Source organism: Lepisma saccharinum, chromosome 2 (assembly GCF_977018435.1).
Source record: "Lepisma saccharinum chromosome 2, izLepSacc3.1, whole genome shotgun sequence".
Lineage (NCBI taxonomy): Eukaryota > Metazoa > Arthropoda > Insecta > Zygentoma > Lepismatidae > Lepisma > Lepisma saccharinum.
Window position 1 is genome coordinate 58,706,236 of NC_139230.1, and position 26,264 is coordinate 58,732,499.

Sequence of the window (26,264 nt, forward strand, 5' to 3'; positions counted from 1 at the left end):
AGTTCTCATGATATAACAACCAACGTACTGAACCAGGGGTGCCCAAAAGTGGGTTTTATGATGCGCCCGCGTCATGGGAATTTTTGGGAGGACAAAATTTATACCAGTTCTATATATCTTCACATAAAAATGGGGGGGGGGGTCGTTTCGTTTGATTGACTTCTTATTGATTTTTAGTTATAGTTATTATTAGGGCCCGGAACTTTATGTTATAACATATTTTTTATTTGGCATCAGATCGAATACTGAGATGAGATCTTTACATATCTGATAAAAATCAGTCGAAGAAGACGAACTTGTTAAGGCATATTTTGACATATTTTACCAATTTTGCGTTTTTACAACATATTTAATCAATTTTCTCGTAATAAGACATCTTATTTCTGTATAATTTCGTAATTGTCTTGCATAGCCATTTTTTATCCAGTTAGCGAATAGGTGTTCTTAACTAATTTCGGCATGCTGATTTCGGATTTGCTACTCACTTTTCTCCATCACGTACCATTTTTGAGATACGCGTGACGTTATATTTAGTATGGGTAATGTATGCACCTCTGAATTCTGCTTTTCTTGTAATCTGGCAACACTGCAAACTGTTTGCGTGCCAAATCATCATGTATACCTTCAGTCGTGTCTTATGTGTTGGTATGTGAGGTTTATTGTAACCCTGTTTGCTACAATAAAATATATTATTATATATCGTAATAAATAAACATGCAGTTTACAGCGTTTGATTTGTGCAGTGACACAGTGGATTATGCTGTGATAAACTATGCCGACTGAAAGAACCCCTTAGCTGTGTATATCACCCTAACACATTCTCTTACATTTCTGAGCAATGCACTCCAAATTGCAATGTAAAAACATCACAGATTGTGTAAAGATAGTGTACCGACTGCACTTCGATTGTCACTGGGAGATCAAGACCGCCCATGTGCCTCGCATGGTACATGTCATAGTTGTGCTGTAACACTAAGAGAATGGTTGAATTGTATTCATTCAATGACTTTTGATGTATATGGCCTGAACCAAGGGACCACGTGACAGATTGTTATTTTTGTCGTACTGTAATGCGTAGCCATTTCTCGAAGATTAAAGGCATGTGTATATGTCGATGTGCTCTTCGCATTGTAGTCGGTATCACATAGTGAGGGATTCCCAATTCCTAAATCATTATCCATCACAGTGGAATTTGACATTTCTCCTGACCAGGAAGGTTTTTTCAAATATAAAAGATAGTGTTAAATAGAAAAATATAGGTAGGTTGCTTTTTTGTACGATAAATTTCAAATCTTTTATTTCATCTGGAAATTAACATCGCCAGATGTCGGCGCACCTGGTACTGGACTCAGACACGACCAATGTTGCCAGTACATTTTGTAATTTTTAAAAAATAACATATTTTTTTAAATGGCATAATTAACCCCAGAAATCATCTATAATGCACAGAATTACTCCCACATCCCCTAATGTGCCTTTATGGCACGGTACTATATGCACGGTGAACTTTACCTTTTTTTTTATTTTTTTACTTTCTATGCATGGAATGCATAATTATGTATCGTTCTTTTCTCAATTCGATAAATACCCATTGAGACCATCGACACACATAAAAAATTATTGCATGCGACTCCATATCTGTCTCTTATCCATGTTTTTCTTTCCTTCGTACAATATTTTTTTTTTTTTGCCCTTACAAGCTTTTATTCCATACTGAACGTTCACGCAGATAATTATTTTCGTGTTTAATGTTTATAGAATATCCATATAGATAAAGTTCATAACTAATACAAGGTTCATGTCTATCGTTTTTTGTACAAACGTTAAGACCAAATCTCGGTTTCGTGACTTTTGGGCCACCCTGTATATCTCGGAAATGTGACGTGATACACAGACTTTGATACTTTCTCTGAATTCCTCGCACCGAAATTAGTAAAGAACACGTTATTTCATCCAGGATACAGAAAAAAAGTTGAAATGTGTTCCCTAGTGTAATCGGCTATTTTATAATTTATTAGCTGATTGCCCGGCGTTGCCCGGGTATTTATTAATCCCAATCTTCTATTAGACAGGAATATAATGAATTCTAACTATAACGTAAAATGAACTTGGAGTTGAACGGCATTGCGAGTGTCACTATTCATCTCAGCGGCCCAAAAAACTATGGATTCCACACTAATATGGGTCGTTTTACATGTCACCCCTTACCCACCCTCATCCCTAGGGGTGCCAGGGGTGTCTTGGAGTTGAACGGCATTGGGAGTGTCACTATTCATCTTAGCCACCCCGAAAACTATGGATTCCACACTAATATCGGTCGTTTTCGATTATTTTTACATGTCACCCCCTTCCCACCCCCAACCCCTAGGGGTTCCGTGCCAGGGGTGTCTTACCCCCACAGTATTTCTTTCCAGATTGCAAGTGATACGTGTACCAAGTTTGGTTGAAATCTCTCCAGGCGTTCGAGAGTTATGCCGGAACAAACATACACACATACGTCCATTTTTATATATATAGAAGATAGATTCTTCGTACCTTTAGCTCAACGGATAGTTTATATTATCGATGTCAGTATAAGTAAATTACGGATGAAGAAATTAAAAGCTGATGCAGTATTTTCTTACCAACTACACTCTGTAAAGAAAAAATAGCGGCACTTGCTCGGATATGGTTTTCACAAGATTCATTAACCAACATGCCCAGTTCTTTTCTATTTTCATTTGTTTTTTTATGTTTCAATGCAAGAGGCTCCCTGTGGTGCTACTCTGTTGCATGGAGGCCGATGAGTGCTTCGTGCGATGCAAACTTCCCGCTTGCATAATGCACCGCAAAAGCATCAGAGTAGCACCAGAGAGAGCCTCTTTCATTGAAACATAAAACAATAAATGAAAATAGAAAATAACTTGGGGTGTTGGATAAATGTCATCGTTTTCGCAAAACCACCTCCCATTTCTTTTACGATGATGGGAGGGAGTGAGAGAGGCATCACATGACGAGAGGTTTTCCATCGAACGAACACGACCGACGATGCCTCCTGCCTCTCTCATTCCCTCATATCCGCTCCCTTGCAACGCTTCATTCGAGAACGTTCCTTCACAAATACGGCTGGTGAACAAATCCTACTTTTCTTATTGTTTTAATTCACTTCATAATCTTGTGAAAACCACATCCGAGCAAGTGTCGCTATTTTTTTTCTTTACAGAGTGTATTACAGAACAATAATACCCCTCTTTTTTTTCTCCCGCCGACAATTGATAGCCGTGCGAACATTATTGAGGGAAAATATTCTCTGTCATTGTTGTGTGGGCACGAGAATTACCGGGCTGGAAGTTAACAAGTTTCAATTGTTCTCATTTCTTTACCTTTTTCCTCCCTTCTCACAACCAACAGCCAAAAGTAAAAAGAACGTTCGACACATTACAGCCCCTACTCTATGGACAATAAGTAAGTAGTTTCAAGATCACTTGTCGTTTGAGCTAGACACGTATCAGTGTGTAGCAGTGCGAGTGAATAGATTACCTCCTGTGAAGGAATCTGTTGGGGTGAGAAATTCGAAAGTAACATTATGCATATTTTTAGCTTTACTGAGAATATTTATGCATTATTCTGACATGTTTTTAATTTTTTATGACATTTTTCAATTTTTGACATAATTACATACATATTTTACAGTTTCATGGGACGCTAGCTGATTGTCCGGCGTTGCCCTGGTATTTATTTATCCCAATCTTCTATTAGACAGGAATATAATGAATTCTAACTGTAGTGTAAAATGAACTTGGAGTTGAACGGCATTGGGAGTGTCACTATTCATCGCAGTGGCCCCGAAAACTATGGATTCCACGCTATACTGGATTTCAGTGTAGGGACAGCACTTCGAGGTTTCTCGGAATATTGAGGGAGCGGCCTTTCCACCCCTCGCAGGTTATCAACAGGCAGGGTTGGGTATCGCCGTTGCGTCCAAACAATATTTCCAGCTCTAGTAGTTCGTGACCAGACTGAAGAATGACAGCTTGTGCGGCGGTAAACTGCATATCTGCAAACAGTTACAAGTGGTCCCGAATCAGAGCGCAATACACGCTAAAATGAGTATAATGGTGGAGGGATGCCTATGTAGATTATCATATCTCAGGGCAAATAGTATTATTCGTAGCAAATAACTATTCTACTGCCGAGGCAGCCTAAAATACTCAACGTGTTAAATTTAATTATCTTCACAAACTGTACGATTTCTTGAGTCGCATATTATTTTTCTCGATTTCGTGACGACCGATTTTGAGAATCCTCCTTAACAAACGATGCCTCATCGATGACGCAGTGATAGCGTCCTTGCCATATAATCGAGGGTCCCGGGTTCGATAACCGGTGAATGCACATAGTGGTTCGGATCCTACTTTAAATCGTAGATCCGGTGCCGATTAGCCTTACTGTGCATCAAGTGGACTTACATCCCGTCTTAATTCCGTAACAAACCTTCCCAAGAATCAAAAATTTAAACAAGTAAATACATATTTTGTCATTTTGAGGTAAATTATTATTTTTTGCTATTTTTGTTTCATATGAATCTGCCTCGTCTTCCTCCTTGGCCGTGCAGTCTAAGGCGCTGTGCTTTTGGCTCCGACTGCGGGACGGCATGGGTTCGAGTCCGCCTGGATTCAGTCTCTGGGTTCTCGGCCTGTGTATAGGACCGGTGGCAACCCACCATCGTGAGGAAATTGGGGAGCTACGAGTGAGTAGCATAACCCGGTCATAAAAATCTCCTATAACGGCGGAGGGGGGAGGTTCGACGTGCTGACCCCACGTCACCTCATTACCAGTTGAATATCTCCACACTTATAGGATTGTGGGAGGGAGACTGGCAGTCGGGAGATAGGTCAAGGCCCTTCATGGGCTGTCGAGCCACTGGTTATTATTATTATTATTATTATTATTATTATTATTATTATTATTATTATTATGAATCTGCCTCGCTCAATAACTTTATTTTATCGAGTGAAGCACAATAGCCAACTCTTGCAATGAGTCACTGGAAAGACATACATGTGTGGTTGCACGTATATTTAAGCCACTAAAGAATAATTATATTCTTGTGGTAAGGAGTCTTTGTCATTTAACAAACTTTATTGATTCATTCTATCAGCATAATTGAAAAGATTGTGCAATGCTGAACTTAACAACTTAACAAAGGCACATTGATTGCTTAATGAGGCATTTTTCTTGTGTTGCAGAGCAGGTTCACTTTTTGGAGTATTACAATGCTTTACACAGTCCGTTCGAAAAATTTAGAGAATATTGATATTTGAGGATTAAAAGTGGTAAACGTTGTAAGTGTCAAAAGCGAAAGTGTTGGGAAATCGCATCGTTCCGCACATCAGCCCGTAAGAACGTTCACACGAGTGACCTCTTTACACGCCCTTTGAACTACTTAGAAGGCTACCGGCCACTCTTCACGTTTACCACATTATAAAGTATGCCACATTGCACAGTTTAACGTGGAAAACGGTGTTTGAATTATTGTGGCACTTTCATCGTTTACCAAATTTAGTCTTCATTTTATCAGAGGGACCACCCCGAATAATTATCTGATAAATATCGCAATTAAGATGCTAATATTCCGGTGCAATATATCTGTTGTCACTCAGACTGAAGAGTTGACAAAGTTCCGATTCATAGGTGGCAACACTTACAGGTATGAACGACGTTGGCAGGAAGGAACTCTCTCATTGGCACCACGTTGACAACTGACTCAAGAAGCCCCGCGACCGACAGAATTCGAAGTGCTCGGATCCTACGTTGACATAAACTTTAATATCGGTCGTTTTACATGTCACCCCCTTCCCACCACCACCCCTAGGGGTACCAAGGGTGTCTTGGAGTTGAAAGGTATTGGGAGTGTCACTATTCTTCTTAGGGACTCCGACAACTATGGATTCCACACTAATATCGGTCGTTTTCGATTATTTGTACATGTCACACCCTTCCCACCCTCACCCCTAGGGGTGCCAGGGGTGTCTTACCACCACAGTATTTCTTTCCATATTGCAAGTGATACGTGTACCAAGTTTGGTTGAAATCGCTCCAGGCATTCGAGAGTTCTGCCAGAACAAACATACACACACATATACACACATACATCCATTTTTATATATATAGAATAAAGTCCCGCGCCCTAGTTTTTCTACGTACCTGTGGGTGATCGCGGCGATAGAGTTCAAATGAGACACCACCTTTTATGCCTTTAGAATCGGTTTGGTTGGGCGGTGGGGGGGGGGTGTAGGACGCGTTGCTCGCATTAATGAAGGTTGGTCAAACAGAGAAACTGCTAAGAATAAGGTTCAGTACACTAACAACGGCAGTGAGCAGGAGCGCCGAAACCGGGAGGCCACCCCCCCCAGTTCTCGTTTGGGCCCCCCTATAAGGGGTCCAATTTATAACTTACAACACGATTTTATTTTGTTACAAAATATTATTTGTGTGATGGGAATTCCATAAATTATTTCAGGAGACTGTGGGAAATTAAGCAGGATTCTGCTCTGAAGTATGCGTTTTACGCTATCTCAGTATTTATTAAAAAAGCACAAAGTTAATTAAGGAAAACAAGAATGTGCGAGAATAGAGGAAGTAGCATGGGAATACTTTAGTGCTCGTATTCTTGGGTGAGTCAGTCCATCTTAAAATAGGCAGGTGTCTTTGTTTTCTACACGAATGTAAGCTACTTTGATCTTCCATTGTTGCCTGTCGGCGTTTTGTATCGGTTACCTCGTTATGAACTTCCGAGACGCTAAAATTTGGAATGATTTGGTTATCAGTTGCCTTCGAAAGAGACAAATGAAAGGAATGAGAAAACGAATTGATCGCCTTCGTTCATTATGTAGCAGTGAATTGTGGTGGGTGGATGTTCTTGAGCTCAGCGATGAGAAAAGGAGAACGAAGACAAGAAAAACGAAAGAAGAAACCGAAAAGTGTAAGCGGTAACAAACTCTTATATGAAACTTAATCGACTCATTAGACGACACATTGATCTTATCAACCTATTAATTAAACGTTATTGTCATCATTATTATTACATGTAAAATACTTGGCTCGGACCCATCCCGAAATGTAGTTCTACACGTGCATGGGATAGGAAGAATAACTACAATAAAAGAGAGGAATTGTCTTTGCTCCGGGTGACACTGACAAGGAGCATGGTTTCGCGTCTGAAAACGGCATTTAAGTGGCTTAATCCTGTTCCTATTTCAGAGAACTAAAAATACTTTGTGGATATAACAATATGATAACAATTTGGTGGAACATTAATTTTGTAAATTGAACTATTTATCGAACTAGGATGGTAAAATGAATAACGAAACATATATCAGTTTTTAATTTATTATGATATTATTCTCATTTGCAAGTTCGTAAAATATTTATAAACGATGCTAATGCTATAGATATTCCATGTTCATGGTGCATAGTTAGGACAACTATTTAAGATCAGCAGAAAGACTAGTGCGCTAGCTTTTGATGCTGTATTCTTCTTGCGAGGCTGGAAGTAGTTTGTGCTTTGCATCGCTTTCAAGAATTATTTACAAAGTACAATGACCAAAAAGCGTCTTAACTCTGTAATTCTGTGTCAAGTGCATAAGGAGAAACTTGATAATATTGACACTAAAGGAATCATGAAATATTTCAATGAGTGTGGTTCCCTTAGTGAAAGTCGGCTAGAAGTTGAAAATAATCTGTTTTGCAATATGCCACTGTTTTATTTAATCAGGATGGGTAAACTTTTTACTTGCACCTATAAACAAAATATAGTCTACAAACCTTGAAGTGAAGGAAACAAGTACAAGTTAGAAAGCTAACTTGAGTAGTTGTCAGGTTGGCCGAGCGGTCTAAGGCGCCAGACTTAAGTTCTGGTTCCCGAGAGGGAGCGTGGGTTCGAACCCCACACCTGACAGGTTAGTTTTCGTTTTCTTATTATTTATGGTTTATAATTTTTATGCGAAGTATCTGCTGTTTTCAGCGGTGGCTGGTAATTATGATTTTTTGTGAAACAGCACTATTTACCAATAAATAAAAATTTCGATTTATTGAAACCGACCTAACGAAACTGGATTGGATTGATTTTACTCAAGAATAGACTTGTGTTTCTGCGATACTGGAAAGCCAATTATAACGTTGAATTTATGTAGATATACATCAGTGGCGTGTCCGGGGGGGGGGGTTCGTGGGGGTCATACCCTCAATTTGCCTCTCATTCCTAAAAATGAGCATAAAAGGCAGGATGAGGACCTGACTAACAAAAAAGTACAATAGGCTACATACCGCCTTTCGAAAATTCTGGACACGTTACTGTCCCCTGGTCATTATAGAATAATAAGTATCATAAACTCATAAAAATAAACAAATTTCTATTCCACTTTTATTATATTATTATTATTATATTCTTTGGGGAGACTTTTCTAAGAAGAGTGAAAATCTTTTATTTACACCCATTTTTTTCCATCTCAGTTTTTACTTCTATTATTATGTTCCAATACTGTCAACTGAATTTTATTTCTGTTATTTACAATAAAAACAACTTTTCTGCTTTTTGTAACTATTTTATTCACTCTACCCGATATTTCCGCAAATTTATATTTTGTATGACCATAATGATAATAAGTCCTTCTCCGTGGCCGTGCGGTTTAAGCCACCTTGCTTTGGACGGCGGCTGCGGGACGGTATGGGTTCGATCCCGGGTATTTTCGGCCTGTGTATAGGGCCGGTGGCAACCCACCATCCATTGGGGAGCTCCGAGTGAGTGAGCGTAAGTGAGGTTGGTTGGGCCGACCAGGTTCGTCACGTATGTGAGCGCTCAGCTACTTGACGGCCAAATAGGCGTTGCTCCGCGAGTGGTGCTCACTTGATCAATGAGCGAACTTGAACCTTGCTCGCCACAGGTTTGAGCCACAGAATATAGCGTTTTAGTGTTTCGATCTCGTGAGGCAAAGGGAAGAAGAGGAAAACTGTATGAGGATGGCGGGGTGGCGAGCCGCGAGTGGCGTGGCGACTAGGAGTGTGCGGAAAAAAGATTTTTGGGTCGGGACGGGAAATTTTTTTAAATCCCGACATTCGGGACGGGAAAAATTCACAATTTCCCGACCAAGTCGGGAAATCTTCGGAACGGAAAATGTTCGAAATTTCCAGAAGCTCTTGAAATCTCGAGTTCTACACGTCATTTTCACCTTAAGTGATTGTTTTTGCATTTCTGGTACAAAAACTAACAATTTCCGCTAAGTTCCAGACATTTACAATGCAGAAAACGTCGAGAATTAACGACTTTTTAAAATGACCATTCGGTATTTCCCGACTGCTCAGGATCCCAAAAAGTCGGGAAGTCATTTCCCGAAGTCGGGATCGGGACGAGAAATTTTTTCCCCCGATCCCGGTCCGGACTTTTCGGGATCCCGCACACCCCTAGTGGAGACCAATGAGGAAATATTTATGATGAATGGCTTGCGATATAGCCTAATTAGAGAGGAAGTTCAAGTAACAGAAGGTGATGTAATATTCCAGTTTTTGTAATTGTATTAAAATGAAAGTGTTGTTTATTCCAAATAATAAATATAAATATACACCGTACTTTTGGAAAGTTGTGCAAGGGTGTGAAAATGAAAATTTCGACAGTTTTGTTCACATCAACTATTATATTTCCTTCCATAATTAACAGCTTTTCAAACACCGAAATCTTGTCCACTCGACGCAGCCACATTGATCACACAGATTATTCAAAGGCACTGATATTTTGATCAATGAGCAAACAGCGTCAAGTAAATTGATCTGTCTGCTCAGCAAGAGAAAATCTTGCTCAGCGAGCGTCGCTCATATACTTGACGAGCCCCTGGCTGCAGATCTCCACGCACCTTGATAATGAAATTTGTGGTCTGAGATTGTGGCTGGCTACACTGACATTGAGTCATCTACGTCTTTGCTAGTTTGCACATTTAATTATATAAGGCCAATGCATGTTGCTTTGTAAATGTGAATGTTAATTAGAATAGCACTCGTACTAATGCCAGAAGCGAGTTTTTTTGTGCTGCTTCCTGTCAATCTTTCCTGATTGGTGACCAAACGTCAGCAGTTCCAATTCTCATGATACAACAACCAACGTACCGAACAATTGAATACATGTAAAATTAACAACGGTAAAAATCTGATATTCCCCGGACACCTATAACTTCTTCGTTTTGTCAATTTTTGACATTTGTACTTACCTATCTGCTTCGCGGAACATTCTTTAAGGTGTATTCACGTTTTTCGTCCCGGAATAGGTGGGAAATTTAAACAAAAAAAAAATTTTGTTTGAAATTTTTGAGTCCAAATTTCCCACCGATTCCGGGCTCCGCCCCTGGGGTAATTGACCTACCGCCCCCAACCGCTAACGCGGCCCCGCCTCCGCTCCGCTCCGGCTTTATCTATAGAGTCCCTGTTAAAGGCATGTTAGAAATTGGCCGGAGTCAACTGCCCCCAAACTTTTAAATTTGAAAAAATCCGTTACATTACACAAAACACCTTCCAGATATTAGACAATGCTACAGGAACTTATTACCGTAAGTAGTTTCTTCTGTAAAATGAAGAAATCTGTCCGGGGAATATCAGATTATTACCAAAAAGAACAAATTAATTCGAAGCAAGAAGTCTACAAACTTTAAAGTCAAGGAAACAAGTATCAGTTAGAAAGATAAGATTCACAGTTGTCAGGTTGGCCGAGCGGTCTAAGGCGCCAGACTTAAGTTCTGGTTCCCGAGAGGGAGCGTGGGTTCGAACCCCACACCTGACAGAATAGTTTTCATTTTCTTGTGTTAAAACTTTTTTATGCGAAATATCTGTTACCAACGGTGGCTGGTAATTGTGATATGTGTGAAACAGTACTATTTAGTAATAAATAAAGATTACGACTTATTGAGACCGTCAGTGGCGTGTCCAGGGGAAGATTGTGGTGATCATAATCCCCCTCCCCCTTTGGCCTAGTATTACTAAAGAAAAGAATGAGTGGGCTTCCCCTATGGCGCAGTGGTAGCGTCATTGCCTTGTAATCAAGGGGTCCCGGGTTCGATACCCGGTGGAGGCACAAGTGGTTCGGATTCCACTTTAAAACTGTAGGCCCAGTCCCGATTAGCCTTACTGTGCATAAAGTGGACTTAAAACACGAACTCAAAAGAATGAGACCAGACCCTCTCGTTCTCGTTCGAAACCTTAATAATGTATCTGAAAAATTCATCTAAAGCCAATTTACTTTATTATGCGACTTCTTCAAATATACCAAGTGGACATCTTCCTGATTATTTACAGACAAGTCATGCATTTTGTTGGTCGTGATTGCAAAGTTAATTAATTTGTGGCAATTGTGAATGTATGAGAGTTTGATTTGGTTTATTTTACTTCGCTTTTTGGGGCACTTCTGGCTAATTTGCGAAGATGGGATGAGTGATGATATGATGAAATTGATGAATAGACACTCACAAACAGGCCAGGATTCGAACCCGGGACCCCTGGCGTTCTAGCGCGAGAATGTGTGTGAGGAGTGGTTGCATATATTCAGGATAAAATTACGTTTCCGGGGGTTCGTAGTGTCGAAACGAGGCGTCAAGCAGAAGAAGTTACTAAGAAAAATCGTTTGCATTAAAGGATCCAATACGCTGTGAAAGTTTGTAAGCTGACCCGCTGCATGCATTGTTTATACTATGTTGTTCGTGCATAGGGGTAACACTAGACGCCTTGTAATCAAGGGGAGGGGGTCAAAGGGCACCCGCAGGTTTTTTCCTCAGGGGAGCGGGGGCAGAGTTCGATTTCACATGTTGCCCTTCAGTCGTAAAACATATTTTTCAGTCTGATGTTATTATTATTATTTTACAAATCATAAAATTGAATTGAAAATACTTCTATAAGCGTCAGTAAATTGTTTATGAATAGTTCATTGTCTTTTTGTGTTTTTTTCACGATGGCACACATAATAAACAGATATCAATATTCTCTCCTATACCTGTCGAGCGGTACTGTCAAAAATAGAAAAGTAATTCAAATTGACGGCGCGTGAATTGTCGTGGTCACATTCCGACTTCGGGAAGTAATTTCCAGAATTTTGGGGATCCCGAACAGTCTAGAAAGTCTAAAGGATCGTAATTAATTCTTGGTATTTTTTGCACTAGTGTCTGAAATTTCTTGAAATTGACAGTTTTTATTCCAGAAGTGCAAAAAGCAATCACTTGAGGGGGGGGGAGGGTGTTTGTAGAATTCGAGATTTTCACCGTGTCGATAAAATTAAAATATTTCCCGTCCCCAAAATTTTCAGACCTAGTCGGTAAATGGCGAATTCTTTCAGTTCCGAACGTCGTGATTATAAATTTCACATCCGAATCCCATACCGTACACCCGTTATCTTAGCAAAAATAATAACTTTTTGATCAATCCCCAAAATATTGCATTGTATTTATACTAAGAGAACTAAACCTAACAAGCCAAACATAACAACGAAGGCATACCGCAATGACGTCAGAATACGAGTGGACTTGAACTTGGGTACGATGAGTGAGACCCCGCACTCCCCCAGCAAGGCTGTGTCCACAGAAGTCGAGTCCCAGTCAGCAACAATTAACATAGGGAGAAAGAAAAGCGGCTTTGCTGCAAGATCCAGAAACCAGAGAAGCTAGAAATTATTGCATGTATACATACATTGAAATATCTAAATCAATAAAATTAAAGTTTTATGTGGCCGAAGTCCGAAATAAGGACAACTTCTGTAGTTGAATAGGTATTAGCAAACCAGAAAATATATTAACGAGCAGGAAATGAATTCTTCTGAGTCCTTGGCTATCGTTCACTTGCTGTATTTGGTATCAGCGTACACGAACATGAAAACAAGGTACTACATTTATGAAAACGTAGGACTTGAGATACATTTTAGTGCCTCATCTGTCAGGGGGCGGGGTGGGGGGGGGGGGAGCTTCAGCTTTTTATCTTCATTCAGTTTCACTAACAGGTTGGAAAGTTCCTCGGCTTGGCCAGTTTTGATATATTCCTGGAAAATGAGTCCTGTTCAAAATAAGTCCTTGCTAAATTTGCAAAGTACGTATAGGACTAAATTGAAAAGAGGCGTCTACAATAGATGGTATTGGAAAAATACTTTTTGGAAGTATTATACAAATAGGGAAAAATCGACGCTTATTTGAGATCCCTTACGAGAAAAGTTAAACCTGTATTGAATAACTTATTATAGGTGAAAGGGATGTCGTCTCAAAATGTAACGGTCCGCCCTCAGTGGTTAGTTAATGAGACTAAATATTAACTCACTAAAAAGCCTGAGGGCCCAGGTTCTATTTCATCGGTTTATTCTCATCGTGAAAAATAACAAAAGTAGAAATAAAGCAAAACGTGACGAGTGCCAGGATGAGACGAGAGGAGACTTAGCACAACCTCATCTAAGCCCCGCGACAGGTTAAGTTTGCAGCAGGTTTTCTGTATTAATCCACGCAGAAACGACGCTCAGCATCTCCTGTGCCAGTGTTGCCTCAACCGTCGCGATGTTCATATCACAGACATTGAGAAAATCGGCAGTATTGCAGCGGAACTATATTCTGCGCGCACGTTTTTAGTCTCGTCTCGAGTTCCAAACTCTTTTCTCGTTCACGGTCTAGACTCAGTTTCCAAACTCGAATTTCAATTTCGTCTGTCTCAACTCGAGTATGAAGGTTGTAGTTAAAAAATATAAGAAAAGATTTGTATATTGTCATTACTTTTATCGTTTAAATATTTCAATATAAATTGATCGATATAACGGTATTGGTCCAAATAAAGAAATGGTTTAATATTAATATGCAAACAATATACTTGGAGCAATACATTTTCCATTTATAGTCACATTCACATCTAAACATAATTATTGAACAAGTAAGTACCTTTCAAGAAATCATAAACATTGAATGTTAATAATATTAATGAGATATATAACACCCACCCCCATGTATGAAATAAGTCCCACGCACGTCGTAATTACCAATTAAGTCTGTGTAATGTACGGACATTGCAACATTCCAGTAATATGAATGGGTCGGAATATGATCCTTCGGCACTGGAAACATTTATTTCAGAGTAAAATGTCAGGTATACTATACATAATGTGCGAACTGAACTCTTGAAATCCAAACGATGGAATAAGAAAAGTGTCTTGTTATTTTCGAAGACTTATTTTCGTGCTACCTGCTTCAAAATTCATACAGCGAAAGATAGGTGAAGTTTTGCACATTCAGGTTTTCCCCTAACTTAAAAGGATGGTACCTGGGTACCGGGTTCGAATCCTGGCCTGGGCATGGGTGTTCTTCGTGAGTATCCCTTCATCACATTCATAATATCATCACTCATCTTCATCTTTGTGATTAGCCAAAAGTGGCAGGAATGCGGAGTAAAATCAAGAAAATCAACCAATCAATAAATGTATTCCCACCATTTACGAATTGTTGCCGAAAAGCTGACTTCCGATTTAATTGTGCGAAAGTTGTCAAATTCCTAACAGCTATTAAGCTGCCTCAATTTCCAATGGTGTTTCGTTTACTCTCGTCTCGTCACACGGGTTTGAATGCCACAGGTGAAAGCTTTGGTGCGCCCCCAGTAGTGTTGCCCACGAAACGAGACGAGACTAGACTTTGGTGTGTCTCGTCCCGTCTCGTGAAAATGCCGTTTCGTCTCGTGTCTCGTCTCGAAAATATACGTTTGTCTCGTCTCGTCTCGTCCCGTCTCGTTTTGTCTCGTCTCGTAAAAGTAATGCAGGATATTATGCCAACAAAAGTTAAAACTGGAAGCCATCACAAAATATTATTCCCGAAAGGGGTAAAACCTTAAAATATTTTGTTTACTGTATAGTGAGAATAAATTAGGTTCGTTAACCATAAGGACATTAATGTAATATATAAAAATTGATGTATGTTTGTGTGTGTGTGTGTTTGTTCCGGCATAACTCTCGAACGCCTGGACCGATTTCAACCAAACTTGGTACGCGTAACACTTGCAATCTCGAAAGAAATACTGTGGGGGTAAGACAGCCCTGGAGGTGGGGGTGGGGAGGGGGAGGGGGTGACATGTAAAAATAATCGAAAACGACCGATATTAGTGTGGAATCCATAGTTTTCGGGGTCGCTAAGATGAATAGTTACACTCCCAATGTCGTTCAACTCCAAGACACCTCTGGCACCCCTAGGGGTGGGGATGGAAAGGGGGTGACATGTAAAACGACCGATATTAGTGTGAAATCCATAGTTTTTGGGGTTGCTAAGATGAATAGTGACACTCCCAATGCCGTTCAACTCCAAGGTCATTTTACACTATAGTTAGAATACAATGTTTTCCTGTTTAATAGAAGATTGGGATAAATAAATAAATACCCGAGCAACGACGGGCAATGATCTAGTATTTAATGTTTGTTAATTACCAATAGGTAGAGAATGAAATCTACTTTGTTGTTTTTCTGCCTTCAATCAACTCTTTTATCCATCGTACACTAAGGGAGCTTTCAGACCGAAGCAACAAGCGACAGGCGACAAGCCGTATGGGGAGTTTGCACCGAAGTTACGATCAACACGAGCCCCTTCCGTATATAGGCAAATATTCACCCCATAGTATGCACTACCAATTAACAGACCGAGGCTACACTATGCACGATATTAAGTTTCAGAGATAAAGAACACGAACACCTTGTCGTGTTACTTCGGTTCGGGTGGTCACATTTACTGAGTGTTCGATTCCAAGCGGTTGCTTGTCGCTTCTCGCCTGTCGCGTGTCACTTTGGTCTGCAAGCTCCCTTGAGTGAGCGTTCAGAACGAAGTGACAAAGGCAACTTCAGTTTATTAGCAAGCATTCACAGTCCGAGGCAACATGACGCACGGTATTCAGAAAACGGTCTAATCCGTTCAACACGCAAGCGACAATCGACCCCGAACAGTTTGTTGCGTCGCTTCGGTTGCAAGGTTTCATGTAAGGGAGAGTTCAAACCGAAGCGACACGCGACACATGCTGCTTGGGAACTAGCCCATCAACAGCAGTATTGCACACCGTGGCGGCATGAGACGCCGTGCAAGCCTGCGTTCGATCGGTGGAATCCCCAAGCGACACAAGGGTTTCGCACCGAATTGACAGGCGACAAGCGACACAAGCTCCTTTAGTCTCTAAGCAGGCTTTCCTCACGCATGCGCTACCAATGGACAGAGGAGACACGATGCACTACATTAGAAAACTGTCAAGTCCGAGCGACACGAAAGCGACACGTCCCGCTCGTCATGTCGCTTCGGTTCTGAAGGTTATATTTATTACTAAGGGTTCATTTCCAAGTGGCATGCCTCTTGCATGTCGCTTTTTACTCCTTTGACTTCAGGCAATATAGGTTCTTTACGTCCTATTACCAGGTTTTTGGTGCGAAATCTTTAGTTTGCAACCAGTTCTGAGAATGGAGCTGTTGATTTTGAGAAGAGGGGTCGCAATGAATGAACTGTTTGTGCTGGCGAGAATTTTATTACGATTGTCCCCAATAAGGCTGGAAGAGGACCTACAATAAACAATGGCAGTGGCTACCTCCACATCGTTTGGTGCAAGGATGAATGGAAGGAAGCCCTTGGGGTAGCAGTTGTTAAGGAAATTTCAGGATTTTTCAAGTAAAGATACCTGCAACAGGAGGCTATAGTCTGGGCAAATTCGTTACGGGCATCGTGTGGCGAATTAGGTTTTACGAGGGGGAATCTTACAGAAATAACTCGAAAGAGCTTGCTAAAGAATCGAAGAAATGTTGGAACATCCAGAAATATGGAGAAATAAGAGAATGCTTAACTGACGCAAGAAATTAATTAGAAATGAGATGTTGATATGGGCAGTGATAAAAATTACCTTTTTTCAGCGACACGTGCAGCTGGTCGTGCTACTTAGGTTCGGAAATTGACATAGGTTGTTACTTTGGTCTGGTCACTTCTTACTTCGGTCTGACCTATGCGACAAACAACACAGGACAGGCGAAAAGCGAGAAGTGTCGCTTGCGAACGAATTAACAGTAATAAATGCAATTCTTCGTGCCGAAGCACCGCGACAAGCAGGAGAGGATAACGATCACCCAGGGAAGTTATGCAACAAATTGATTACATTTCCTCATAGAATTCATGTGTTTTATTCCTCCAATTTTAGCTTCCATGTATTCCCTTTTTGCCGAATCCCGTTTCGCCCAATTACCCAGAGGCGCATTATATCATATTTCCCATCCAAGTAAAAATTTCGGCGAAAGGGGAATTCCCGTTTCGCCGATTATTTTGAAGGGAGGGAATTCTCCCTCCGCTGGAAAATTTCATGTTTAAACAAACAGAATGCTTAATAAAAAGTTAAAAGGTGAGAGATACCTAGAGAAAATGATTACTGACCGCGAGGGGGTTTGGATGGGGAAATATTACCATTAGCAAGGGATGTAACTTTCGAGATGTTACATGTAAAAAATCACATCACTTCCTTCCATGAGAAGACTACAAAAATTGCTTTAGGTCCGTTCCTTAGATGGCACGATTTTATGCGGAATATTCCTTATTCCTTGTGCGGGAATAATCGTGTTGTGAAGATAACAACTATTGTATGTCTCGCTTAACTGTTCAGTGTGGTATTTAAGAAATTTTCAGTGGGGGGAAATTCTACTGACTGTCTACGGACAGCATGAGGTAATGGCTTTATGAAATATAAAATTTCCCCCCATGGATAAAAATGTTTAAACCAGAGGGTGGATACAAGTACCAAGAGGGGGGAGATCCCCCCTTACCCCCTTCAAATACCACCCTGCGCGTTATAGCAGTAGTTTTTACTTTAAAGGCGTTAAATATATTTAAGCTGTTTTAAGGATAAACAAATAATAAATTTCGTTACTATGGAAAAGCAAACAAAGCCCGCAATTTTCATAACGTTTACAATATTTTTCATAAATTTTCCATTCAAAAAAAATATTTTTATACAGATAGATATCTGAATCGGTATTTTATCAAAGTACTTCTATCTGGAGTACTATTACAGCTTAAATTTACTAAGCTTGAATACATTGAAAAATGGAAGTAATACTGGATTTCGGAAGAGTATAAAAACTAAATAAGATAGCCTTTTTTTATGTAATAGACGCTGATTTGGGTTTCCAAAGAATATCCTTTACTCGGAGTAAATAAATATTCGCAACTGATTAATTATTTTGTTTGTATTTTTTTTCGAGACTTTCGAGACGAGACGAGACTTTTCACGAGCCGTCTCGTCCCGTCCCGTGTCTCGTCTCGAAAACGAGACGAGACAGGTGGTCAGTCTCGTCTCGTCTCGTCTCGAATTTTGAAACGCTTGTCCCGTCTCGTGTCTCGTCTCGTTTTCGAGACGGGACACGAGACGAGACGAGACATGTCTCGTCTCGTGGGCAACGCTAGCCCCCAGTGAAATACGGAATGCCAAAGCGTGTATCAGCGGTTGTCGATAGCTAGCCTCGGTTGTCGATAGCGGTTAATGGTTGACTCACGATCTCGTCATCGATAGTTTCAGGTTTGAGTCCTGGACCTGGGCACTAGTGTTTCATTGTGAGAGCCTCATCATCCATTTCACCGAATCATCATTCATCCTTATCATTTCACTTAGACAAAATGACAGAGAAACGACTTAACGGATAGAATAGTACAAATGCTATAACCAATTTACTAAAGAGGCCAGCAACGCACAGTAACAAATTTTAAATATTTCATGAGTTTTTATTGTCTCAGATGACTAAATTTAAGTCAGAGCTGGGTGCGATTTGAAAAGAGAAATGGGAGGATTTCCTCCTCTGCCTTGAACCATCACATTCTCTGGTTGTGAGTGACATATCCCAACCTTGGATAATTATTTCCCACCCACTTGATATGTAAATTGTATTATTTAATATATGTATAATTTCAGTTCAGGTAAATTTACAAACACATAACTACATATAAAAATACATGTTCATTAAACATTGAGAACACTGACACGCTGCTCTTCATTCTGAGGGAAGAAGTTTACAACCTGAATCAACGAAACCTTGATTTTTGTTTAACATTGTAAGCAATACGCAAGTTAAACCCAGTTTGATAGAAACATTAGATTTTAAGCAAATAACGTCCAATTATAAGCATACACAGTACTGCATGCGAGGTTTAAATTCATGTAAACCTTATTAATAAGTAGTTTTGGGGGGAGCTATTGGCAAACATCTATTAGATTATGAAGAGAGTATACCAACCGAGTCCATTAACCCTTTGATAACATCACAAATCGTGCCCTGAGTCAGACTTCATAAGTATTTCAAGGTTTGTTTCAGTTGATTGATTGATTTGGTTTACTTTACTTCGATTTTTTGCATTTTTTGGCTAATCGCAAAGATGAGGATGAATGATGATATGATTAATTTGATGAAGGGACACTCACAAAGAACACCCATGCCCGGGCCGGAATTCGAACCCGGCACCCCTGTGAAGGTTGTTTCAAGTCCTCCCAATACTCTTATATCCTATTCGGGACTGGGCCTACAGTATTAAGTGGGTTCCGAACCACTGTGCAATGTATCTCCATCGGGGACTAAACCCGAGACTCCTTGATTGCAAGGCATTGTTCCTTATGCCAGCGCGTAAGTAGGAACCTTCTCTCTCATTTTTCTCATCAAAACTGACCAAAATACTTTGTTTTCAATTAACATAAGTAAAGTTTGCTAATTTAAACAACACTTGTTCAAAGCAAATAAACAACAAAGTATCGCTATCATTCATTCCAAAATTGTGAGTAATAACATACTGGCTTACCTTCTGAAATCCTATTCCAGCGAACTTATCTTGGTTCAGGAAATAATATCTACGCATACGCTCAGAGCAATTTCTTCGTCACTTTTAACTCAATGTGAAGGAAAATGTTTTGACGCCACGATTCTGAGTTTTCACAAGTAACTATCACAGCACAAGCACCTGCAAAATAAAAGTCTATAGCAGTTCTTGCAGCACAACTTTACAACACAATCGTACAGCACACGACTAAGATCCATTTGGACAAACATTTATTCTATGTTTGTTTCCGCTTTGACATGTTCGGGCGTGGAAATTCAAACGTCAGTGTTGGCAGCTCCCTCCACTGCTATTTGCGACAGCCCGGGAAAAGAGGAAATACGTAAATTGAAGCGATGCCAAATGTGGAAAGAAACAGTGACGGTCTCTTAGGTTTTTATCGATAACTTGGAAACTTAAGAAGGATATACAGAGCTGAAATATTACGAACTGAAAGACCTACCAAACACTAGCTCAACACAACAATAGGCACTGATTTCTTTTCCAAACTTATAACGGGTGCAGTGGCATAGTATGGTTATTTGTGCCCCCCTGTAAATAAAATATGGGGGCCTCTAGTAAAGAGAATCGAGAATATTGTAGGTTATTATAATTTCTTCCATTTTTCAAACACATAAACATTAACGAAAGTCCAGCAGCGAACTAGTTCTCTCCCCCCTCCCCCACGACCACAAGGACAAGAAATTCACTTGTTCCCAAATATGTGGGCCGCGGTGGTTCAATCGTAAGCTAACTTTTTCTGCGGAGGGATCCCGGATTCAAACCCCGAGTAAGACTTGGATGTTTGTGTTGTTATGTTGAGACTGTAGATAAGAAGTAAAACAAGGGGTCCCGAGTTCGATACCCGGTGGAGCACCTTGCACAGTGGTTCGGCTCCCACTTTAAACTGTAGGTCCAGTCCTGATTAGCCTATCTGTGCATAAAGTAGACTTAAAACAACAATTCAAACAAATAAACAAAAAGTAAGACATTAGAATACTTGGTAATAAGTGAAATATAATTTAAATAGTATTGAATACTTGGAAAATTGACTTTGAAAATTGTGGATAGGGCGTTCGGCTGTCAGCTGGGAGGTACCGATTCGATTTCCGGGGTGTGTGATCTGGTGGGGATTTTACAGAAAATGTCTCTGGATAGAGCGGTTCTAGGGCTCACCAAGCCTTCAATCAAAGGATACCTAGGGGCAGCCCTGCGTGGTAAAGGCGATCAACTATAATCGAGAGTGAGAATGTGTGGAGCCCTACTTCCACAGCCCCCTCCCATGTGCCTTCATGGCACGTGTAAATTGCACAGGGTATAGCTTTACCTTTTTTGGCCAAATATGCCGTACCCTGCCACCCCACCTACTTTTCATTCCTGGTGCGGAGGGGGCAAAATCACCACCATGAGATAAGGTACTCCTGTCCGGAAACGCCTCATTCAGAAGTCATAAACCAAAACCATTGTGGCGAGAAGAGTATGCAATCTCACAAACATGTAGGGGAATCCCACAAAGAGACAGGGAAAGAAACTTCCACGAAAGTCCCTGGATAATGAATAATAATAATAATCCGCACCTGTGGATAATGAAGAGGAACTCCTGACAAGCCTTGATGCCTATGTTGTCAGAACGACTCCAGGGATGTTAGAGCGGATGCGACAGAACTTTTTTCGATAAATATGTATGATCTTCTACATTTCCGGATGATGCGAGTAAATATCCTTCTTGCATCATATATAAATTCATCCCATCCAAGTTTATCCCATATATTAGGAATAAGTTTGGAGTTAGGAATAAGTTCTAAGTAACGAGAAATGAAGAGCACTTTTGCAGCCTTTATCAAACTAAAGAATATAATCCCAGAGATCTTAGAAAAATAACTCGAGAAGACATCATAAGATCCAGACCCTTTTTTAAACCACGCATCCATTTTCTCTGTTGCTTCACTAGTTAACATGATTTTTTGTGTATAAAGCGTGCTTTGAAGCTAAAGGAACATTTTGAACAACTGTCTTTCTAAGTATGATGTAGTAATGGTAGCTGATAGTAATTTACTTACTAGAGCTACAAACATAGATCGTTAAGTTTTTTCTCCCCCTTGCATAAGCATCCCAAACTTTGGTTAATATTGAAACAAAAATAATAATTTTCGCAAATATACACTTTGCAACGTTGACGAACGTTGTGATTAAATAAGCTAACATTAAAACATTGATTGATTCGTTTGTTTTATTTAATACTTTGCTTCTCTGCCACTTTTGGCTAATCATGAAGATGAGTATGAATTGTCATAAGATGAAATTGATGAAAGAAAAATAGACATACATGGTCAGGACACAACACAGGCCCTACAGAGAATTATACTAACTGTGAGTCCAGACTCCAGAGCTTCGGTAGTCTTCCTGAGGAGTGCTAGGGTTAAGCAAGTGTAAGACTAAATTTTATTTGAAATTGAAGTCACTCTCCGTTGTGTACTGGGAAATTCAAGCAAATTTATTATTTCAGTGTTAGGTGTTGAACTTTATTTTCCCCTATGCGAAGTTGGCGATATTTCTTTCTAGTAGAAACCTAGAATCCTAATCGATGTTCCGCCCTAAGCCAGAGGTCTTAGGTTTTATCCAGCATACGTTTTATTGAGTTTGTTCCTTCATGATTGGTTGATTTATATTATTTTACTACTTTCTAGTTTACTTCGCTTTTCCGCCACTTTGTGCTAATCATTACGATAAAGATGAATAGTGATATGATGAAATTGATGAAAGGACAATCACAAACAAACATGGGCAGGATACAACACAGGCTCTACAGAGGATTACACTGCCTGTGAGTCCAGACGCAGCCTCGGTAGTCTGCATGAATGCAGCCCAGAGTGTACTACGTGGAGGGGATGTTGACATTTGTGTGCTTACGGGAAAGTCATGTATTCCCTCAGTTAACAATACATCCGCATTCTCGTATCTGTAAGGTAGACAGAACTATATGAATATAATGCCGTCTAAAATATTTGTAACTGAATCCAGAGTGTCCGGACCCCCTTCCCCCGAAAGACTTACCAAGTCCAATATTAAATAAGTAAAATACTTGTTTACGGTTGTATAATATGAAGTTGATATATTTCCGAATAACTTTCATGAAGTTAAGAATTAAGATTGTGATCATACAGTTTTACGTTGACAGTATCTGCGAACATTTATGCACTACCAATAATAATACGCATAAAAATAATCATCAAGGACTTTACTTTTTATCAGCTGTACCTAACAATATTTTTTGTATTCAATAAATAATACATTTCTTTAAATTTTTTGTCACTAATTTCTTTGGTAGGACAACTGTTTTCATACAGATTTTAGTGAACTTAACTAGACATAAACTACATAATGAATATGTACCTATATTTTTATGTAACTGTTTTACCTGTTCGTATAATAACAATGATTATTACTATTATTATTAATCTTATTAACCTATTCATTACGGACGTTATTATTATTATTATTATTTCATGTGAAACAATTGGTTTGGTCCCCTCCCGAAATATAGTTCTAGATGTGTCTGCTCGGGAAGAGAGAGAGAGAGGGAAGGAGAGACTTTATGCTTTTGCATTAAACACCTATGAAACGTATTGTGTAAAGTGGATAGTGCGTCCAGGGTTTCGGGACGATTGAGAACCTGTCGGATACCAGATACGGCAGAATTTACTACTCGTATCTCTTCGTTCGTGATTTTTTCATTATATTTTTATTTCCTAATTTACCACTGTGAAATGATTATATATATATAATTTGATGGTAGATAACGTCTTCCCTAGTTCTATTGAAGCCTTGCCACTTGTAGTGATAAACGTAAAGAGTAGAAAATCGAAGTAAGACGACCACAAAAAAGACAATAAAAATTCATACTACAAATTATTGTGTGTCACTTCTCGTGCGTTTATTTTTAATAACTAGAACATTGAAGGCAATTTCCTATGTAACATATAGGAAGCAATTTTAATCTAGATTCAGTTGACTACAAGTTAACACGAAATTAATTTTGATCACACGAGATCTGACCTAGAATTGATCTAAAGATGAACAATTATGCATGTTTTGTATAAAATATATCTTTAGCACAAAACACGCACACACATACACAGACATGCGCGTGTGTTTGTGCGACCAATAAATTATTGCTGTTTTACTTCTTTAAAGCTATTTGCATTATTCGATACTTAAAAGAACGTATAATTATTAATATGACTATCATTGAACATTGTTACAGATTGATCCCTGTAGGTATGTGTGTGTACCCTCAATGGGTAGATAGATTTTGATGTTTGTTGTTATGGTTTGTTTGAGTGTTTGAGTTATTGTTTTAAGTCCACTTTATGCACAGAAGGCTAATCGGGGCTGAACCTACAGTTTAAAGTGGGATCCAAACCACCATGTGCCTCCTCCGGGTATCGAACCCGAGATCCCTTGATGACGTTACCACTAAGCAATCGGGGAGGCTTGATGTTATTGATGTTCCTATTTTTTTATGTAATTAATATCATTGTTAATAATAACAACATAATAAATAAAGTGTTGTGAAGTTTAATTCAAATTTATGCACAGAGAGGGTAATCGGGACTTGTACATTTTAACGAGGGATACCAAAGCACTATGTGGCTCCAGGGGAAATCGCACTCTGGACGCCCTGAATGTAAGGCCACAGTGTTAGCCACTCTGCTATGAGGGAGGTTTCAAGAAAAAATAGTAGTAGTAGCATGTTTTACACTGTTTAATAATAATTGAAAGTATGTGATAAGAGGAAGAAATAGATCTAAAAGTAGTATTTTCTTTCCAGACAAATCGATGGAATCGCACCGACGTTCGCTAAGAAGCCTGCTATCCGACAGGAAGAAGATGGGAAACGGCTCCTCTTCGAGTGCCGAATCCAAGCCGACCCACGACCAACCGTCTCCTGGTTTCACAACGGCGCACAAGTGAAAGATTCTCCGCGCCACAGGGTAAGTATCAGAACTTTGTCTACCGTTTGGAATGATGAAGGGACATTGTGATTTCTCAAGGCCATTTTCGTAACTCTGAGTTTATTTTAAATTGCAGCCAGATTCAGCATTGTATGTTCTAAGTGTTTTAATGAATAGCACAATTGAATTTCAAACGAAACAATAGCCTAGTAAAAACTCCAACTTGCCACGCACTTCAATAACTTCTGGCAAAATAGAGAGGCGCCCCTAAAACTTATTTCCAGTGTTCGGAAAGTTACTTTTTAAAAGTAATTACAGTTATTCATCTCTAAAAAGTAACTAGTTACTGTTACTGGCACTTGAAAGTAACTGTAAGTTACATTTAAAGTTATTTTCTACTGGAAATTTTCTAGCAAAGAAATTACACACAATCAGTGATCATTAATTGTCATAGATTAATATATGAAGACTTACATGCTTTTTATTTATGTTCTTGTTACATAAGTCTCCATATATTTACATTATTACAACTAATAAAAAATGATGGAACACAACACTGAAGACTTCAAGTGAAATTAGAAATGACAAATTGTAATGACCAGTGTTTGTTTTAAATTTAGCATGCCACGAAGCCATTTCACCTTAGCATACAGAGAAGACACATATTTGGAAAGAGAGTTTTGACTTGTGATATGTAGGTCTTCCCTCATGTTACAAAATTTCAAGTTAAGAATTTAATTATCCTAAATTAACTGCACTGTAGCTAACTCAATATTAGACACTAGTATGAGACAAATGTTATTATTATTTTTTTTTTGTTGTTTCAATAGTTTATGAAAGTTCCAAAATATGCGACAAGTACAACAAAGAATAATTTCAGAAATGACATTTCATGGTATAATTATAATTTATGATTTTTAATGCGGTTCTATGGTCAGTACTTGAGTACATGTTTCCTTCGTCTGCTGATAAAATTCTGGGCTGTCAGTGTTCCCAACCAATATGATAAGACAATAAAATGCCACTACATAAAAAGGCTAATCCTGAATCCATTAAGTTCTGCGCATGTCCCCTACTGGTCAAAACTCACAGAATTGTATGGCTCCAATCACGAAACAGCAAATTATGAGGCTGCAATACTTACTTACTCCTGACTTGAAATTGTCATTGTGAGAAGAAAGAATCATTCTGACTTGAGCCATCAATTAATTTCTGGAATTCTCCGCATGAAATATATATCGCTACTGATTCGAAAATTTTAAAATATCGTAAAAAATATGGATCTCGATACATTGAAATCGATAATATCGACGTCGATACTGATATTATCATGATCGTCATTATAAATTTTGTCCAATTTAAAATACATTCTATTGCGTTCGGTGGCAGTTTGCAACAACAATGCATAGGATTTAGGTCATTCTGTGAATAAATAATTCCACAATTCTAATATAAAATGTTTAATTGTGAAAATAAA

The 26,264-nt window shown here is 39.2% G+C and overlaps 1 protein-coding gene and 2 non-coding genes across 18 annotated transcripts in view; all 3 read left to right on the forward strand.

The window, feature by feature from the left end:
- Positions 1-26,264, forward strand: part of bt (projectin protein bent) — a 486,238-nt gene that overhangs the window by 25,146 nt on the left and 434,828 nt on the right. For all 16 annotated transcript variants that reach the window (XM_083117398.1, XM_083117403.1, XM_083117397.1 and 13 more), the window contains exon 4: positions 24,664-24,826. In XM_083117398.1, coding sequence (XP_082973524.1) covers positions 24,664-24,826 — 163 coding nt within the window. The remainder of the gene's footprint in view (positions 1-24,663; positions 24,827-26,264) is intronic.
- On the forward strand, positions 7,856-7,939 carry TRNAL-UAA (transfer RNA leucine (anticodon UAA)). The gene has a single exon. It is a non-coding gene; the product is annotated as a tRNA-Leu (tRNA).
- Positions 10,721-10,804, forward strand: TRNAL-UAA (transfer RNA leucine (anticodon UAA)). The gene has a single exon. It is a non-coding gene; the product is annotated as a tRNA-Leu (tRNA).